The 21,782-nt window shown below is 36.5% G+C and overlaps 1 protein-coding gene across 4 annotated transcripts in view; it reads left to right on the plus strand.

Annotated features, from left to right (window-relative positions):
• LOC149839936 (peptidyl-prolyl cis-trans isomerase PASTICCINO1-like) overlaps nt 1-21,782 on the plus strand; it is a 79,990-nt gene that overhangs the window by 3,953 nt on the left and 54,255 nt on the right. For 3 of the 4 annotated variants that reach the window (XM_090002920.1, XM_090002922.1, XM_090002921.1), the window contains 3 exons: nt 8,333-8,402; nt 9,705-9,802; nt 21,332-21,451. In XM_090002920.1, the coding sequence (XP_089859046.1) occupies nt 8,333-8,402; nt 9,705-9,802; nt 21,332-21,451 (288 nt within the window). The remainder of the gene's footprint in view (nt 1-8,332; nt 8,403-9,704; nt 9,803-21,331; nt 21,452-21,782) is intronic. The other variant, XM_090002923.1, reaches the window with a different exon arrangement.

Raw genomic sequence — 21,782 nt, forward strand, 5'->3', positions numbered from 1 at the left:
TCGGCTCATATATGAATCTCAGGAAATTTGTAGTAGCATACACATTATTTGCGAATAGGATTTTTAAGCATAAAACAATTTGCAAATATGATTTCAATAAAATCAAATGACAACAGTCCGCAATATTCAGTTCAAAAGACAAATTAGAGCAGATTTAGGATCCAAACACAGGACAGAAAATGGCAGACACCACTCTCGATCGGCAACCCTCAATAATCAGCGGGGGTACTTGGATAATAGCTCGAACAAGTTTTGCAACAGACTGGTTCACGCCTAAGGCTGGTCGGTTGGACTGGAGTCACGTCCACCAGGTTCACGCCAACAACATGTCGGCTGGACTGGGGTCACGTCAATAACAGCCCTTCCCAATGTATGTCACAAGCTTGTCCTTCACGAAATTCTCAAGTCACTATTTCTTCATGAAAGAAGTTCCAGCAATGTTCTTTAAATTTTTCAGAAAGAGGAAAAGTCCATGCATTTTTTTGAGCTTCATAAAGGAAACAATAAGGTCACCTTCCAAGGGGTCAACGAGAGACTAAAATTCGAATGAGCATTTCTCATTGCACCCCTTACATGCCCAATGGAAAAACCACCTATCTTAAAAGAAGAAGTTAAGCTGGGCGATACCTCTGGAGACCACCAATGGGTGGGCGGTGAGGTGGCTGAAAATTGATTGGCCACTTAAATGGCCACCTCACTCTATGCCCCATCACAAAAAAACCACTTGTAAAAGGGGCCTACATACAAAATGGATCCTGATCTAGACTCAAAAATCAAAATCTACCCAGGTACAATACACCATCTAGTGCCACAAAACAAATCCTATAGGGCACCAGAACTATCCGGATTCATAGGATCCTGCTCCCTAAAAAAAAATAAAATAATATAAAAATTACAAATGTTTTTACGTATGTATCCAAAAATCACAAAATTGAAACCATACATCAAAATGAATTTTCTGAGATGCATAGAACAAAAATCTTACAAAATAAATTTATGAAATGATGCTTTTACCCTTGAGATCCATTTGGATATGTGCAAGCTGCCCATTTCATTTCAAAGGTTGGATAGAAGGCGGCCCATCTTATTTCAAAAGGTTGGGCACTGAGCCGAGCAACCTAGTGACAGGCATGGCTGGGTTCCCAATAACTGGCCCATTAGAGCCAAACCACGGGCAGACGCCAGGTCACTGACTCGATTCCTGTTCCTAGCTGCCAAAATGTGATATAGCTTCCAAGCTACTCAATAAAAAGGAATGAAACCATAGTCACCAAGTTTTGTGGGTTGCTGGTCATGGGTTGCTAAGGTCTGTAATCCCTGCACACTGTGTCAAGGATATTTGGTGCTAAAAATAATCACATAAAGCTAGGTCTTGGCCTATGCTATGGTCTGGTTTAGAGAATTTAGTGGGTATCCTAGGGAGTTGGTGTTAAAATGTAAACTGTAATATATATATAAAATTTAATATTATTATATTTTCTTTTATTATTTTATTTTTCTATTTTTCTTTATTTTCTTTTTTAGCATCTAGTTCAATAGAAATTAGATATTTGATCCAGTCAAGTTCCTGTTGGAACTTGACTGTGCAAATAGCTGTTGGACTGTAGTCCAACAACTATAATAAATGCTGTTGGACTATAGTCCAGCAACTATAATAATAAATGCTGTTGGACTTTAGTCCAACAACTATATTAAGAGACGTTGGAATCCAACGTCTCTTTTGGAGAGCTCAAAATGAGCTCTCCTCTCTCTTCCACTTTTTTGTATATATAGGGGTGAACCCCTTCAATGTAAAGCACCATGCTTCTTAAGCATTTTGTTCATAAATAAAGTATTATTTATTTTTCAAGTGTTCTTCCTTTTATACCCTTTTAAGGGTCATGCTTGTAGTGTCTCCAATAGACACTTGTTTGTGAGTTATTTGTGCATTTGTTGAAGACCACCATTTCATTACATGGTATCAGAGCTACGAAATCCTTAGATCTTGAAGTGCTTCCGCCTCGATTTCCGTGCCACATTTACAAAAGGTGTTTCATCACCTTGTTCTTGGCTCAAGAAGATTTGTTTAAAGAAAGGCGAACTTGTGCTACAAAATTTTTTGGTTTTGTATCCTCTCTTATTCCTTTGTCTACTCTTTTTCTTTTCTTTTTATTTTTCTCTCTCTCCTCCTATTTATTCATCTCTTACCCTTGTAAAAGATGGATGACAATGATAAGATCACCATCATTCCTATGAAGCTAAATGATACTAACTATGTAATGTGGGCTTCGATTATGAAGCACCACATTTGGGGAAAAGGTTTATGGGGTATAGTGGATGGTATTGATTTGGAACCTAAACTATCTCTTACCAAGAAAGAGGGTGATAAAAAGGTTCCTCTAACGGAAGAAGAGAAGAGTAAGGCGTTAGCCACTTATGAAAAGAAATGGAAAGAATGAGGATAGGGCATGCAAAAATTATGTCATGGCTCATCAATAGCATAGACATTAAAAAATGCTCTAGTCTAGCTAAGTTTGAGCATGCCGATAAGGTTTGGGAATACCTCAAAAACATGTATTCCCTTAAAGATATTGCACATGTATGCAATTTACAAGATAAAGTTCGGACAATGACTCAAAAAGATAAAACTATTCGAGAATATTATAATGAGTTGTCCGAACTTTGGGAAGAGTTGGCTCTTCTTGAGCCCAAATGGCATTGTGCCGAAGACATCGAGCTTCGCCAAAAGCAACTCGATATGGAACATTTCTATCAATTTGTGAATGGTCTAAGGCCGAAGTTTGAATCCACCAAATCGGCCCTTTTACATCGTGGAAAAATTCTTTCTATTGTTGATACTATAGAAGAGCTCACTATGGAGGAGAATAGACTTAGAAAAAGTACTCCAAAAGTTGATGATGACTCCGTTTTAGCTGTATCTAAAGCGGAGAATCATACTCGTACTTACAAGCCGCCTCATTTTGGAAGGCAAAACGACGACTTTGATAAAAGAAAAGTTATTTGTCATCATTGTCATGAACCGGGGCACTATAGGCCTCAATGTCCAAAGTTAAAAAGAAGAGAAGAAAAAAGAGTTGCATCTGTTGAATCTGAGTCAAAAGATCAAGATGCACCTGTGTCTATGGCGCAACTGATGGAAATATTTCAACCTCTTCTCAAAGGGGTATCCTCCTCAACCGAAGCCTCAACTGGAGCGACAGTTGCATCTTTCTCCGGTCCAGGTAACTTTCCTTGGATTTTAGATTCTGGTGCTTCTTTTCATATGACCCCAAATGTTAATAGTCTATCCGAATGTCTTAAAAATAACTCAAGTGTGTCAAAGGTTTTTACAGCCGATGGCACATCTCTTGAAGTAAAAGGAATAGGATGTTTTGAAAATCTTCAAAAATCCAAAAGATTTTTTATCCCAGAAGTTAGATATATCCCTAAACTTAATTTGAATCTCTTATCTGTCTCGCAAATATTTGATTATGGATGTAATATCTCATTCTCTTCTCATGGTTGTTGGGTACAGGATCGCCAGTCAGGGAAGCTGATTGGGGAAGGTCATAGAGAAGGAGGACTTTATTACATGGACTTTTTGGAATTACCCAAGAATGCATTTTGTTATAATATTCAAAAATTAGAATTGGATTTATGGCACAAAAGGCTTGGCCATCCTCATATGTCTAAAATTCAATATTTTCCAAGTTTGGAAAAATTTTGTAATTCTGAAAATTTTTCTTGTAAATACTGCATTCTTGGCAAAATGAAAAGGTTACCATTTCTTAGTAGAACTTTTGTTTCCTCACGACCACTTGAGTTAATACATTCGGATGTTTGGGGCCCCGCACCAGTTATTTCCAAAGGTGGTTATACATATTATGTCATTTTTGTTGATGACTTTTCTAGACATATTTGGATTTATTTTCTTAAACATAAATCTGATGTCTTTGCTAACTTCCAAATATTTCATAAAATGGTTAAAAATAAGTTTCAAAATGATATTTCTGTTTTTCGCACTGATTCAGGGGGAGAATTTATGTCCAACGAATTCAAAGACTATCTCAATTTACATGGTATTACACATCAAAGATCATGTCCACACACTCCACAACAGAATGGCCTAGCCGAACGCAAACATCGGCACATTATGGAAACTACTAGGACATTGCTAATTGCAAATCAAGTTCCAAAAAGTTTTTGGGCTGAAGCGGTCCTAACTGCCACCTACCTCATTAATAGGATGCCATCTTCCTCATTAAAGAATACAACTCCAATAAAAAAACTTGTTAATTTAACTCTAGATTATTCTAGATTAAGAGTCTTTGGATGCAAATGTTTTGTTTTCACCAACAAAAAATGACAAACTCTCTCCTCGTGCAATCCCATGTGCCTTTTTAGGATATGTTGATAATAAAAAAGGCTACAGGTGTTTCGATTTTCAAAATAACAAATTATATGTGTCAAGAAATGTATCTTTTTGTGGAAAAAGAAAGCTTCTTTGAATTTGAAAAATCCAAGGATGTCACTGAATACTCGTTTTTAATTGATCCAACTTCAAAATCCAATGAATGTGATGTTGGATGTGACCTTGACAATGATCAAAGTCCTATTGTTGTTGAAAATGATGATAATGAAGAGCAAATCCATAGGGATGTTAGTCTACAATATTCAAGACGTAGAGAGCAAAATCTTCCATGTGCATTACAAAAATACTCTGAAGTCTCACCTAGAAGAACGTCTAGAATCTCTAAACCTCCAGAAAAATTTGTGTCTTATGAATCTTTTTCACCCACGTATAGGGCCGTCATTGCATTAATACAATCATATGTTGAACCATCATCCTATTCTCAAGCAAAAAATCATATAAAATGGATAAAAGCCATGAAAATAGAATTGGATGCACTAGAAAAGGCCAATACTTGGACGATACAAGATATTCCTCCGGGTAAGAAACCTATAGGTTGTAGGTGGGTATACAAAGTCAAAACCAAAAGTGATGGGACCCTAGAAAGATATAAGGCCCGTTTAGTAGCAAAAGGATATGCCCAAGAGTATGACATCGATTATGAAGAAACATTTGCTCCTGTGGCCCGTATGACCACTGTTAGAACTTTAATAGCCTTGGCCTCCATTAGAACATGGCCTATCTTTCAATTAGATGTCAAAAATGCTTTCCTGAATGAGAATCTCGTTGAAGAAGTATACATGGAAGCCCCACCTGGTATTAGTATCCCTAAGGGTAAAGCTCTTCGTCTAGAAAAAGCTCTTTATGGTCTTAAACAGGCTCCAAAAGCCTGGTATGACCGATTTAGTCATGTTATGCATGATATTGGTTTTCAACCTTGTTTAACTGACACTGCTTTGTTTGTTAAGAAATCTGATGCAGGCATCATTCTTCTTCTTCTCTATGTGGACGATATGATCATCACTGGAGGCGACAAACAGGGAGTTGCAAATATCAAATCTCTTCTTAAAACTCACTTTGAAATGACTGACTTAGGTTTATTAAGATATTTTTTAGGCATTGAAGTTGCTTATTCCCCTTGGGGGTATTTGATATCTCAATCTAAATTTGCTCTTGATATCGTTTTCAGGTCTGGAATTACAGATGATAAGAAAGTAGACACTCCAGAAGTTGTCAATGTTAAAATGAAAATTGATGATGGAGAACTTCTTGATAATCCTACTCCTTATAGACAGCTTGTTGGAGCTCTTTCTTATCTTTCCTTTACTAGGCCAGATATAATTCATGCGGTTCATACAGTCAGTCAGTTTCAGCATGCTCCCACCTCCGTGCACATGGGAGCGATTTTGCGTATTATTAGATACTTAAAATCCTCTCTTTCACGAGGACTCTTCTTGTCTGCTTCATCTTCATTAAATTTAATTGCATATACTGATGCTGACTGGGGAGGTGATCCCAATAATAGACACTCAACTACTGGTTTTTGTGTGTTCCTAGGTGAAACCTTAATTTCGTAGACCCAGTATCGTATCATATAGTATGATACTAGGGTTGTCAACTGGTCGGTTTTGGTTCAGAGTCTTCAGACCCAGGTGGAACCAGACTTGAACCTGATTTTCGGGTATGGTATCAGGTTTGGACCTGGTCTAATTGGGTCCATTATAAGAAAAACCATACCCGGACCCGATAAGAACTACACGAACCATACCCGGTAAAACCAGGTCCGGACCTGGGTCTTAATCAGAACTTGGGTCAGGTCCGGGTCTGTTATAAAATTTCACAAACTATACCCGTATCCATGTATTAATTGGACCTTCGGGTCCGGACCCAGGTCTTAATGGGGTCTTATTATTTCATACCCAGACCCTATAGGGTTTGGTTTGGGTAACCCGACCCGTTGACACCCCTATATGATACGGTATGGTGTATCGTAGTATCTCTTGCCCATGCGATACGGTATACCCCCTTGAATTGGAAAAACGCAGTGTATCGGATCGTATCGGTCCGTACTAGACAGTATCGTATGATACATGCCATATCGTAATATACAACTATTTTTTTTTCACATTTTTTTTTGTTGAAAAATTTCAGGTAATTTATTTCATATCTTTTTTTCACTTTTAGTGGCAACCTTTTACATAAATAAGGCTTTAGTAAAGTCCTAATCACTTATTTCATAAGCTAAAGGAACAAAAAAGTAAAAATTTTCTTCTTAATTTATTGTGATTAGTGAAGACAAGAAAGAAGTGAAGTATTATTATGGAAGATCACACATTATCAACTTTTGTGCTTATTGCAATTAGTGAATGACATTATTAAACTTTGTGTTAATGCTTACTACTTATGAAATGACCTATTACTTTCTTTTTTGTTTTACTTTTTAATGCTTAATTTCATACTATTTTGATATATGTAATGGATACATTGTTATAACATCATAATTATAGCTTTTATGATAGTTGTTGAATATTTATTCATGCTCAATTTATTTCATAATTAAGTTTACTTAATATTGTCATTTGACTACTTAAATGTGTTTTATTTCTCATATTTTTAAATTTTTTAGTTATTTTAAAGTTTATTTTATTTTTGAAGTTTGTGATTGTTATAGTTTGTTTACTCAAAACTTTTTCTTTTGTTTGTTATTTAATGTGACTCTTTAATAGTAAACCTTTTGTTTTGCTAGTTGTTAGTTTGTTACAATATAGTTTCACATATTATAGTAGTACATGTGTATGTTTAATTGTTCATAATGCTTAAATTTGATTTCTTATATTTTTATTTCATTCTATGATTTTTTCCTAAGTTTTTGGATTTTTTTCTATTTTTGTATATTTTTAAAATTTTAAAATGTTTTTTTTTTCTGTATCTTATGATACGATATGGTACAATACACCTGTATCGCCAGCCCTTCCGATATGGGTTCCAATACAATAATTACAGCATTGCAAGGTTGGGCCTAAAATTCACAACTGTAGATATGAATGGTTGGAGTTCATGAATTTTTATTTTCATACTCCTTTCCCAGCTGTCTCTATCTATCTTCCAGCTTCATTTCTGAAACTTGTCAGAAAGGAACAAGGATATTGTCAGTATGCATGATTTATGGTGGTTGTTAACAGGCTTATCAAAATTTCTTACTTCTGAAAATCTCAAAATTTCATACTAGTACATTGTCTTGTATATATTTATTAATGTCATCTTATTTTATACAAACTGTAATTGATATCATACAGCAAGAGAGTCTTTGTTAGATATATAAATATGTAATTTGTGAATATAATATTTTTGTTGTAAACATTAATTTTTGTTTGGTGCATGGTGGGTTGTTCATTTTTAGATTCCTTAAAAAATCTGTCTACACATCAAAATCTCTTAATCTAGTTTTCCATGAAAAGACTATGAAGATCACATCTGTACAATCAAAACCACAGAACATTTAATCCAGGCATGGGAAAATCATTGAGGCTACTAGAGAATTAGTAAGTGTGCGCACAATTCACCCACACATGTCCGCAATTATATTTTACAAACATATGATAAGTAATTGGCATAGAATCATGTAAAGTTTATTCATTTTATTGGACTGTATTTCTATTGTTTGTGGTAGGATTTTTTTTACATTCTCTCATCATCCTTTTAGCAGTTTCTTTTTATAAATTTTCTGTGTTTGGAACAAGATTTTGTTCTTTTTGTATTAAATTGTTAATAATAATGTGATCTCTCTGTCCAAATTAAGCTGGCAGCAAATTTTTTTTCTTCATTCAGTCAGTGTTATTCCACTGTAAAGAACATGCATTTTCCTCTGTTTACTGTTATTCCTTTGTTCCATAAATCTGGGTCAATTCCATTTTTAATTTACTTTTTTTTTCTAACTTGTAGGTTATATTTCATTGCACCACACGGACGTTAGATGGAATTATTGTTGAATCAACAAGATCTGAACATGGAGGTAAATTGCTGTCTTTTAGTTTTCATGTACTAATCGATCATGGTAAGTTTCAAAGGATTTTGGCTTCTTCATGGTGCAGGGTAGGTCTAATGTTAGTCTGTATGATGCGCTTAAGCTGTTGTTTTTTTGCTTGGCTCATGTTATTCAGACTGTATCCATTGGCATAACAAGCTAGACTGAATTTTGATCCTCTAAGTGCTTTCTTAAGTCTGTTCTTTTATATTCCATGGCGATCTTCATTATTTCAATCTAATTTTGCTGTGGATGCTAGGGTAAATTTAATACTCAATGTAATATTTAATATTCAGATGAATCTTGCCATTATTTATCAGTTACTTTGGAATTTTCTGTGTATTCTCATATGGCATGCTTTTCTTATTTGTTGTGGTTGCTGTACAATGTTAGAGATGCTACAATATTTTTCAATGTAAATGGCTTGATCTGATGGAGATGTTAGCTACCTAGGGGAAGGTGATTGTCATAGGCATTTTTAAGCTCATTTCTCGTAACACGGGGAAATGGGCACCATAATCTTATTATTTTGTGAACTATGTACACTACTTTTTGGATCTAGACTAGTGTTCACATTGGTGAGTTACATTTTTTCAGCGAATTTCATTGTGAGAAATATGTTGAGATTAATTTCCACATCGTTGGTTTATAGGACCATGTCATTGCCATTAATAAAATCAGTCAGCAGACATTTTTCTGTGTCTGTAATGACTGTTTAATATCAAACTCATGTTTATATTACTGTCATTGTGTGTGGCTGCATGCTCCTGTCAATAAAGAGCTAGAGATAAATAGAATATGAAAAAATGAACCACATTGCAAATTTTCTGTACATATTATGCTTGCCACTCTCATTAAAAAATGTGCCATTTTCACTCTATATTGATGCCAATAAGCTAAAGCCATCATTGGTTGATTAGGCTCTCTTTGGAGCTGGTGTTGGAGAGGAGATGAGAGGGTTGATGGGAGTGGGGAAGCAAATTAGTGATGAGCGTGGAGTTGACTACATCCTTGAGAGGGCTTAGTTGAAAAAGGCCCATATCCACTCCCATCACCCTTCCCATCTCCTAAAGTCCTAAACCCTGGCTTCCAAACATCAACGAGGGTAGTAGCATTTATTAAATCCCCATCTTCCCTCCCATATCCAGCTCCCAAACAGCGCCTTAATTGTGATCCATCTTCAGGCAATGGTTACAGAGGAATCTCCTCATTTTATCTTGGAAAAGATTGTTGTCATAATGCGGTATAGTGAACGGGTTAGCATATGAATATTTTATTCTTATGTATCAGGAAAAGGTAAACCTATGAAGTTGGTTCTAGGAAAGAGCAAAATGATACTTGGATTTGTTGAAGGAATTCCTACTATGCTGAAGGGTGAAGTTTCTATGGTATGATGACTAAACTTTTAATACTGTAGAATTTGGCGTTTGTTTGTTACTTCCAGTGATCGTGAACCATTCATGATGGTAGAATTGTTCTAACAGAAGATTAAGAAACATAGGTGTGATTCATGTATGTTATGAAAAAATCAAGTACTTTATTATCATCAGTTGTCCTTGGATCGCATTGTCCAACATGCATTATCATGGTCAATCTGATACATGCACCCACACCTAGCCGGCTAAGCATACATGGGCGGCATGGCATGTCTTGCAATTCTCTACATTTTCTTGGTTATTTTGTACTTGGGGCTGGATGAATGTAATTTTTATTTGTAATGACGGTAGTTAGGAGGGGCATGGCCTATATAAGGTTCAACCCAAGTCATTTGTCTCATTCATTCATGTATCCTACTTTGGTTGCCTAATGCAATTTGAGATCACTCACTTGTGATTTCTCTTTGGGAATGTGCCCTACTCTAAAAGGGTTATACTTGAGCGATTAGACCTCTAAGCACTTACGATTCTCACTTATCCATCCCCAACCCCTTCCTAACCTCTCAAACCACTCACCCTAACCAAGCCAACTAGCCCAACCTCTCCCTTCTCTCTTCTCAAGCTATCCGACCCCCTTATCCTATCTTCCTTGTTTCCCAAACACTCAACCCACATTTTCTTCATTTCCTTTGTTCTACCTACGCCTCCATTACATTTTTGTGAATGTATCATTTGGTTTTAGAGCTACAATTCCCAAAATGTGTGTGGTTTATCTCAATTAAATCTAAAGAAGGCTCTCTTTGAAGATTTAAGACTTGGGTGCAATTGCACCACTAGTCTCAAGAATCGGTCAAGCATTCCAACGGCTTCGTGAAGTCATTTGACGATTCCAGCACAAAATTCATGTTAAGATATACATATACGCATATGTATATGTATATACATATACCTATACCTATATGTATTTATATTCTATGTAAACCGAAATACCCCTGATGGGTATTTCGGTCTTTTCCTGTAATAGGCGTGTCAGCCCATTAGGGGCTGACTATTCTCCTTTTTTTATTTTTTGTTTTTGTACCAAATAGCTGTTGGGGCTGCCCCCTCTCTCTTGCTCATGTATAAATAGGCCATTAAGGCCTTGCATTTGTTATCTCTTTTGGAGAGTTCCTCCACACAATAATATATATATTTTTGATGCTTGTGAGGGTGGCTTGGATGATTTAATCAAGTATTCTACTTGATTGAAGTGTGTTCTTGGTTGTCCATAAGTGGCGTTCTTGGATTTAGTCCATTTCATTACATGGTATCCGAGCTTTGGAGTTCTTGAAGCATTGTTCCAAGAGGAGAATCGTGATAAGCATCAAAGGAGGAGGATTGTGAGCATGGAGAAAACAACGAATCGTTGTATCGGGAAGCGCACCACCTTTCAAGCAAATCTTGTATCTCTTTTCCTCTCATTCTCTCGCTTTCCTCTCTCTACCTCTTTCTTTTCTTGTTGTAAAAGAATGAAGAATGAAAGAGAAGTAATCGTCTCCGTTCCCGTACGCCTAAATGATACAAACTATGTGGTGTGGGCATCTATAGTAAAGCACAAAATATGGAAAAAAGGCTTATGGGGTTTGGTAGACGGTACCGAAAAAGAACCCAAACTCATTCTCACTAAAATTAAGAATGGAAAAGAAGTTGCTCTTCAAGGAGAAGAAATGTCTAAAGTCGTTTCTGATTAGGAGAGAAAATGGAAAGAATGGAGGATGGGTCATTCCAAGATAATTGGATGGTTCATCAATAGTGTGGATATTCATAAATGTTCTAGTTTAGCGGAATTTGATTTCGCTAGTGATGCATGAAAATATCTTAAAGACATGTATAATCTTAAAGATATTGCCCACATATGTAATGTCCAAAATAAGGTGAGAACTATGACTCAAGGAGATATGAGTATTAAAGAATATTACAATGCACTCTCTCTCCTTTGGGATGAATTGACTCTTCTTGAGCCAAAATGACATTGCCCTCAAGACGTAGAACTCAGTGAAAACCAAATCAAAACAGAACATTTCTACCAATTTGTAAATGAGCTTAGGCCCGAATTTGAGAGAACTAAATCCGCTCTCCTTCATAGAGGAGGTGTGCCATCCATAGTCGAAACTCTTGAGGAATTGATTATGGAATAAAATAGATTAAAGAAGCCATCCACATCAAAGGAGGAAGAAACCGTGCTTGCTATGTCAAAGCCCGGTAATCATACTAGGAGTTACAAACCTCCTCATTTTATAAAGAATGAAAATGGAAGAAACCCCAACAACTATGAAAGAAGCGATAAAAGAGGTGATCATGAGTACATAAAAGGTGACAAAATCATATGCTACCATTGTTATGAACCGGGACACATCAAGCCTTTTTGTCCTAAAAGAAAGAGGATCATCGAGATGATAAGAGAGTTGCTTTGGTTAAAAGGAATGATGTAGACGACTCCAAATGCATCAACTCACTATCCTTGGCTCAACTAATAGAGGCACTATAACCAATGTTCAAAACTCATGTCTCTTCCTTCTCGGGGGCAGCCGTATCCACAAATGGTGACTCTGGTAAGACTTCTTGGATCTTAGATTCCGGTGCCTCTTTTCATATGACTCCAAACGAGTTCATATTATTCGAATGTCATCCTAACCCAAATAATTCTTATGTTTCAACCGCCGATGAAACATCTTTAAAAATCAAAAGTTTTGAGATTTTTCAAAAACAACCAAAGTTTCACATACCAAATATTAGACAACAACAACAACAACTACGCCTTCATCCTAAAACAATTGGGGTCAGCGATATGAACCAAAAAAGAAATTCATTTTGGGTCTTCCACGTACCAAATATTAGAGTTGTGCCAAAATTAAATTTAAATCTTTTATCTGTTTCACAAATTACGGATCATGGTTGCAAAGTATTATTTTCATCTAATAATTGTTTAATAAAGGATCTCCAGTCCGGGAAGCTGATTGGGCAAGGCCATAGAAGAGAAGATCTCTATGTAATGAACAATCTTGAGTTATCAAATCTCCAGTCCGGGAAGCTGATTGGGCAAGGCCATAGAAGAGAAGATCTCTATGTAATGAACAATCTTGAGTTATCAAACAATCTTTTTATAATTTTGTGGAAAAGAAAGATATAGAAAATTGACACAAAAGACTAGGATATCTTAGTGTGTCTAAATTACACTTGTTTCTATTTCTTATTAGTTATAAAGAAAAGATTTGGTTTGTGAAGATTGCATTCTTGGCAAAATGAAGGCTTTACCCTTTGGGCCTAGGCACTTTATATCAAAAAATCCGTTTGAGTTAGTACATTCGGATGTATGGGGACTGACTCCTGCTTTATCCAAAGGCGGGATATCATACTATGTTGTGTTTGTGGCTATGTCACATGGGTGCGGGGATTCGGCACTTCCAAAAAACCCGGGTGCGGGGGTGCGGCAGGGGCAGAAATGTAAATATATAAGGGGTCGGGGGGCGGATTTTTTCAAATTTCATTTTATATACAGCTACACGATAGCACAAGCAAGGCTACCACCATCATTGAAAAGTCAGGAGCTGACAGCTGCTGTCAGCAGATTTTTTTTTTATATACAGCTGCACGATAGCACAAGCAAGGCTACCACCATCATTGAAAAGTCAGGAGCTGACAGCTGTTGTCAGCAATTTTTTTTTTATATACAGCTGCACGATAGCACAAGCAAGGCTACCACCATCATTGAAAAGTCAGCTGCTGTCAGCAGATTTTTTTTTATATACAGTTGCACGATAGCACAAGGCTACCACCATCATTGAAAAGTCAGGAGTGACACCAGATTTTTTTTTTAAAAAATTTCGCAGCCCATTTCATAGGGCAATTTTTTAAAAAAAAAAAAAATCTGAAAAAAGGACATAAATGATCCTGGGTGCGGTCAACGCACCTAGGATTGTGTTGACCGCACCCGGTGCCGCACCCGCACGCGCACCCGCGTCGAGTCGCGTCGACGCGGGTGCGTCACCCTGCTAGCCGAATCCCTGTGACATAGGTTTGTGGATGACTATAGTAAACATTCTTGGATCTTTTTTCTTAAGCAAAAATTAAAAGGTTTCATTACTATATAAAGTCTCAATTCAAAACCAACATTCAAATTTTTAGATCCTATTCTAGGGGCAAATTTGTATCAAAAGAATTCAAAAACTTTCTTGATCTAAATGGGATTATTCATCAAAAATCTTGCCCATACACTCCTCAACAAAATGGACTAGCTGAGAGAAAGCATAAACATATTGTGGAGACCACTAGAGCACTTCATATATCAAGAAATGTTCCAAAAGTGTTTTGGGCCGAAGCCGCTCTTACGACAGTTTATTTGATAAATAAAATGCCTTAAAAAAATATTGAAAATATATCCCCTATTGAAAATTTGTTTAGAACATCTCCCGATTATAACAGGTCAAGAGTCTTTGGATGCAAATGTTTTGTTTTTACTTATAAGAATGACAAACTTTTCCCAAAAGCAATCCCTTGTGTCTTTTTAGACTATTTCGAAAATCAAAAGGGACATAGGTGTTATGATATAGAACAAAACAAATTATATACAACAACAACAAACAACAACAACTACGCCTTCATCCCAAAACAATTGGGGTCGGCGATATGAACCAAAAAAGAAAATCATTCTGGGTCTTCCACATGAATCCTTCTCCTCCAATCATTTCTATCCAATGCCATGTCCTTGGTGAGGTTCAAAGCATTCATATCCTTTCCTATCATCTCCATCTAAGTCTTCCTAGGCCTACCCCAATCTCTTTTAACTAATATATTTTCCCATTTCTCCATCCTTGTAACTGGAGCATCATTAGGCCTTCGCCGAATATGTCCAAACCACCGTAAACGATTCTCTCTCATCTTATTTTCAATGGGTGCAACACTTACCTTCTTACGTATCTCCTCGTTCCGAATCATATCTTTTATTGTATTTCCACACATCCATCTAAGCATACGCATCTCAGCTACACTCATTTTTTGAATATGATGTCTCTTGGCAGCCCAACATTCCGTACCATATAGTAAAGCGAGCCTAATAGTCGTCCTATAAAACTTTCCCTTCAACCGCAATGGCATTCTATGATTGCACAACACTCCAGTTGCACTTTTCCATTTCATCCACCCAACCTTTATCCTATGATTTACATCTCTATCAATTTCTCCATACTTTTGAATGATAGATCCCAAATATTTGAAACAATCATCCACCGGTGTTTCTTGCTCACCAAGCTTCACTACACTCTCATCACTACTTCGTTGCTTACTAAACGAACATTCCATATATTCTGTCTTACTCTTACTCAACTTAAAACCTCTTGCTTCTAATGTCTGTCTCCATAATTCGAACTTAGAATTAACCCCAACTCTAGACTCATCAATCAAAACAATATCATCAGCAAACAATATACACCATGGCACAATTTCTTGAATTGATCTCGTAAGCTCATTCATCACTATAGCAAATAGGAAAGGGCTTAAAGCAGATCCTTGATGTAACCCAACCGTTATAGGAAAATTGGTTGTCACCCCTACACAAGTGTGGACATTGGTTACTACTCCTTCATACATATCTTTAATTATACTAATGTACTTGAGAGAAACACCTTTCTTCATTATTGTCCACCAGAGAACGTCCCTAGGTACTCTATCGTATGCCTTCTCCAAATCAATAAAAACCATATGCAAATCTTTGTTCCTCTCTCTATATCTCTCAATAAGTTGTCTAAGAAGATGTATAGCTTCCATAGTTGATCTTCCAGGCATAAAACCAAATTGATTCTTCGATATCATGACAACCTTCCTCAACCTAAACTCAATCACCCTCTCCCAAAGTTTCATAGTATAACTCATGAGTTTTATACCACGATAGTTTGTGCAATCTTGTGTATCAACCTTATTCTTATATAAAGCCACCAAAGTACTCTTCCTCCACTCATTAGGAATCTTATTTGTCCGCCAAATCTTGTTAAAAAGATTTGTCAACCATTCTAAACCTTTCTCTCCCAAGCATTTCCATGCCTCGATAGGTATACCATCTAGGCCAACTGCCCTTCTTGATTTCATTTTCTTCAAAGCCTCTGCAAATTTTTTTTTGAATCTTGCGCATGAAGTCATGATTCATCTCATGAAAAGGAATGGAGAAGTCTACAAGATCCTGGGCATGACTTCCATTAAATAGCTTATCAAAATAATCTTTCCATCTCTCCTTAATCTCCTCATCTTTGACTAAAACCCTTTGCGTTTCATCTTTGATACATCTAACCATACTCAGATCCCTCGATTTCCTATCTCTCATCTTTGCAAGGCTATAAATATCCTTCTCGCTCTTTTTGGTATCCAACTTGTCATAAACCTCCTTATATACCTTATCCCTCGCGTTTCAAACTACTTTTTTAGCTTCCTTCTTTGCTATCATATATTTCTCCAAATTCTCATTATTACGACTCTTACTTAGATTTCTATAACACTCTCTTTTAACCTTAATAGCTAATTTGACATCCTCGTTCCACCATGATGTATTCTTACCTAGCGGTGCACCGCCTTTAGACTCACCCAATACCTCCTTAGCCACCTTTCTCATGCCACCCGATATCTTATTCCACATTGATTCTGAATCCTCCTCGAGACACCAATCAACTTCCTTAACTACCTGCTCTACAAACATTCCTTGTTTAGCTCCTTTCAGTGCCCACCACTTAATTCTAGGATCTATCCTATGTCTATCCCTTTTGTGGCATTGTCTAATTCTAAGATCTAAATTTAAGACTCTATGTTGTGTAGCTACACTTTCTCTCGGTATAACCTTATAATCGATGCAACAACCCATATCTCTCTTTCTAAGTAGGAAAAAATCTATCTGACTCGTATTAACCCCACTTTTAAATGTTACTACGTGAGACTCTCTCTTCCTAAACCAATTATATGTTTCACGAAATGTTACTTTTCTTGAAAATGAAAATGGTTTTAGCAGAGAAAAAATCCAAGAGAACTATGATTATTCATTTCTTTCTGACCTTGTCAACGAACATGAAAGGTGTAAAAACATTCATGATGAGCATGAGAGTGAAAATGAAGACACTCATGATGCAAGTGAGAATGTAAATGATGACCTATCTCATAATAACAGACAAACCTATACTCGACGTACCTAAGATCACGCACCATGTGCTTTAGAAAAATATTCTCAAAATCAAGATATACTCTACTAGTATTAAAAAATTGGTAAGAATTTCAAAACCCCTAGTAGATTTGTATCATATGATTCCTTTGAACCTAGGTATAGATCATGTCTCATGACTATACACTCGTATACAAAACCATCATCCTACCATGAAGCTAAAAATCATCAAGAATGGATTAAAGCGATGAATGACGAATTAGAAGATTTAGAAAAGGCAAAAACTTGGAAAATTCAAACATTACCTAAAGGAAAACTATAGGATGTAGATGAGTCTACAAAATAAAAACTAAATATGATGGGTCATTGGAGAGATATAAAGCTAGACTGGTAGCTAAGGGATACAGTTAAAAATATGGAATTGACTACGATGAAACCTTTGTCTCAGTTGCTCGAATGATGATTGTTAGAATTCTTATCTCTATAGCATCAATTAAAAAATGACCTATATTTCAAATGGATGTAAAAAATATCTTTTTGAATGGTAATATGGACGAGGAGGTCTATATGGATCCTCCACCAGGTTTGAATTTAGCACATGAAAAAACTTTTCGGCTATGAAATGCCCTGTATGGCTTAGAAAAAACTCTCAAAGCTTGGTATGATAAGTTCAGTAATGTGATAACCCAACTTCATTTTAAATCTTGTTTTACTGACATTGCGTTGTTTGTTAAGTCTTCCAATGCAGGGATTGTTATATTGCTACTTTACGTAGATGATATGATAATCACAGGAGGCGATAATTAGGGAGTAAATTATATCAAAGATGTGCTTAAAGACAACCTTAATATGACATATCTTGGCTTTTTTCGATATTTTCTTGGAATTAAAGTGACTTATTTTTTGTTACAGACTAAGTATGCATAAGAGATAAGGACTCTCAGATGAAAAACGGGTTGACACTCCAGAGGTCATAAATGTAAAAATAAAGAAAGATGATGAAGAACCTCTGCAAGATCCAACCCCATATTGACAAATGATTAGAGATTTGTCTTATCTTTCTATTAATCATCCTGATATTTCTCATGCTATTCATTCTGTCAGTCAATTTCAGCATGCTCCCATTACAGTACATATGAGTGTTGTAACGAGAAATATTAGATATATTAAGAATTTCATAAATCATGTATTGTTTTTGTCATCTTCTTCTTCGTTAGAAGTCATTGCATACTCTTGATTCTGACTGAGAAGGGGATGAAAATGATAGACGCTCAACTACTGGTTTATGTGTTTTTGTAGGCGACTCCCTAATCTCATGGCAATGCAAGAAGCAACAGAAGGTGTCCCTTTCCTCAACTGAAGGTGAGTATCGTGCCATGTCAACAACTACGTCTGAGTTAGTATGGTTGCGAGGATTTGAGAATTCACATCACAAAACCTTCCAAATTATGCTGTGATAACAAGAGCCCTGTATATATTGCAAGCAATCATTAATTCCATGAGGACAAAACACATTGAAATGGATTGCCACTATGTTTATGAAGAATTTCTGTGGAAGACTATCACTCTGCGTTATGTTCCATCAGAGTATCAACTCGCAAACTTCTTTACCAAAGCGCTACCGTCGCCTAGATTTTACTTCTTACTTGGCAAACTCTCGGTTGTTCCACCATGAGTTTGAGGGGGGTGTTAATATATACTTATACACATATGTATATGTATATACATATACATATACCTATATGTATTTATATTCTATGTAAACCAAAATACCCATCAAAGGTATTTCAGTCTTTTCCTGTAATAGGTGTGTGTCAGCCCATTAGGGGCTGACTATTCTCCCTTTTTTTATTTTTTGTTTTTGTATTTATTTTGGCTGATTGACAGGGGACAGCGCCAAATAGCTGTTGGAGCTGCCCCCAATGGTCACAACAGCCACTTGGAGCTGCCCCCTTTCTCTTGCTCATGTATAAATAGGCCATTAAGGCCTTGTATTTGTTATCTCTTTTGGAGAGTTCCTCCACACAATAATATATATATTTTTGACCCTTGTGAGGGTGGTTTGGATGATTCAATCAAGTATTCTACTTGATTGAAGTGTGTTCTTGGTTGCCCATAAGTGACGTTCTTGGATTTAGTCCATTTCATTACAATTCAATCACAAGCCTTCATTATCAAAAGAAGTATCTCAACAGCCCAATCTTGAAGAAAGAACTCAACCGAAACACTAGGAGTGGCTGAGTTGGAGAATTGGACTGTGGGTTGCTTGATTTTGCAAAGAGGTTGGCAATATCGATCTTGGGTGCATAAATCCGGTGAGTCCAATCATAATCTTTGTTTGGGTTGTGAGTGTGGTGGATTTTCTTGAATTAGAAGTGTGATTTACTGATCTGGAGCTTCTTGGGTTGAATCTTGTTGAGATTCATGTGAAAGAAATACTTCCTCACATGATACTCCAAGATCCCCATGCAAGGTTCAACCCAAGTCATTTGGCTCATTCATTCATGTATCCTACTTTGGTTGCTTAGTGAAATTTGAGAACATTCACTTGTGAATTCTCTTTAGGAGTATGAGCTACTCTAAAAGCTGTCACATAGGTGCGGGTGCGGGTGCAGATACGGCGATTCGGCACTTTAAAAAAACTTGGGTGCGGGGGTGCGAGGAGGGTATATATATAATTTTGAACAGTTTTAAGTTAACCCTATGTGTATGTGTGTGCATTTATGTATTTATATACATAATGTAGATATAACTGGACTTGGTTAGGGTTAACCGAATCTACTTTTGAACAAAAAATAAACCTCAGTGTGGTTGACTTCACCTGACACAAAGGAAGCTGTGTCCAAGTGTCGCACCCACATGAGTGTGGGTGCCATGCAGGTGCGGTGCCCTGTTAGAAGAGTCCGTGTGACATAGTCTAAAAGGGTTGAGCTTGTGTGATTAGACCTCTAACCACTTAAAATTCTCAATTATCCATCCCCAACCACATCTTAACCTCTCAAACCACTCACCCTAACCAACCCAACTAGCCCAACCTCTCCCTTCTCTCTTCCCAAGCTAGCCCACCACCCTATTCCATCTTGTTTCCCAAACACTCAACCCACATCTTCTTCTCCATTTTCCTTGTTCTACCTAAACCTCCATTACATTCTTGAGTGAATGTATCACAATCCATTCTCATGGACTGCTGTACTATCATCCATTATAGTCTTTCTATTTTAGAATGTATTTTCTTTCATTTTGATGGAGCTCAGTTTAGCCTGAAAAGGAGGATAATGTGTTGGTGTTGTTCGAGTAGAGCTTATGAATCATTGAGTTACTCTGCAAACCAATGATCCAACATTCAGATGGATTCTTGATTCATCTTTATTCTTCTTTCTGGGCTGGTTGGTGTTAAAGTTTGGTGTTTTATACATACAAGCCAGGTGGACTCAATACATTTCTGAAATCTTTTGCATCTTCACCTAGATGATTGGATGGTGTGCACATGTTATTTCCTTCATGATGCTACGGTTTGAGCAATTCTATTTCTTAGGCTGCCTATGGTAATTGTTTTTTTCATTTGGATTATGGGTGGTTAGCTTTCTCTTTTGAACGTCATGTGCATGATCCATAACAATATTTCTTGACAATCTATGAACCGCCAGCTCATGCTATCAATCTCCCTTTTTCTTTTATTCACGAAAGTAATGTGATATCCATGTAGGAAGTCTCATGGGATGGTGATGAATCGATTATGATGATGATTAGAGATGGAAACTCATATGTTAGAGAACATGTGGATCATGCCCATTTGTAAACTTCTCCTTGAAGTTTGGTGTTTTTGAAGACAATTATTTTAATTTGTATTTTGGTATTGTGTACTTTCAGTATCGTGGCAACTTTGTTGATTTCGATTATTGCATGTAACCTATGCCAATAAATATCTCGTGGCAATGTCTTGAGTAGTTATATGCCTGACGTTCATGCTAGTGGTGTCCTCCAAAACTTAGACTTCAGTTTTACTTATCAAGTCATTTGACATATCCTTGCTATTTTGTTTGGTTTATCAAGCAACATGATTAGCTGTATAGAGGGTTATTTAGTCTCAAATGCATCCTAGCAAAAATTTCCAGAATTTGTTCTAATACAAGTGGTGTTTTATGTGGGCCCATGTGTGTATGTGCTATTTGATTAAGATTGGTCTTTGTGGTTAGCTAGCTTTTCAAGTACCTGAAAATTAAGTTTTCATATACACACAATAATCAACCTAGTGAATTTTATATTATCAACCTATAACCAGATGGTGTCGTCATTTTTTGTTTATTGAAGTTCCTTTTTCTTAATAGATTCTTTCCTGACACAATTTCGGCACTTTATGTATGCAGTTGAAGATGAAACCAGAAGTGCATTATGGTGAACCTGATTGTCCAGTTGTAACCGCTGAGGACTTTCCCAAACATGAACTTCATTTTGAGATTGAGCTGATAGATTTCTTTAAAGTCAAGGTGATGGCTGTTGTAGCTGAACCTACAGTCTATTAATAAATTGAACTAAAACTTCAGTTTGCTAGCAGTTCTATCTTACCCTTTTTGTGTTCATGTTCACTTGAATGTTGATTTCATGATATTTGGCATTTTTAATCTGTTTTGTTATGTGTTTGTCATACCTGTTATTTATATTTCATACCTTTGTGTTTTTTAGAGCACCAAAATGGGCTTCCCGATGAGACTCAACAAGTATCCTCATTAATTCTCTTCTCCTTATTATCTGGACAAAGTTGCGCCAAAATGTGACTTTGATATTGATTTTAACAGCCTTTTACCATTTCATTAACTT

The sequence above is a fragment of the Nuphar pumila genome, chromosome 4 (genome assembly GCF_984573655.1).
Source record: "Nuphar pumila chromosome 4, dmNupPumi1.hap1.1, whole genome shotgun sequence".
Lineage (NCBI taxonomy): Eukaryota > Viridiplantae > Streptophyta > Magnoliopsida > Nymphaeales > Nymphaeaceae > Nuphar > Nuphar pumila.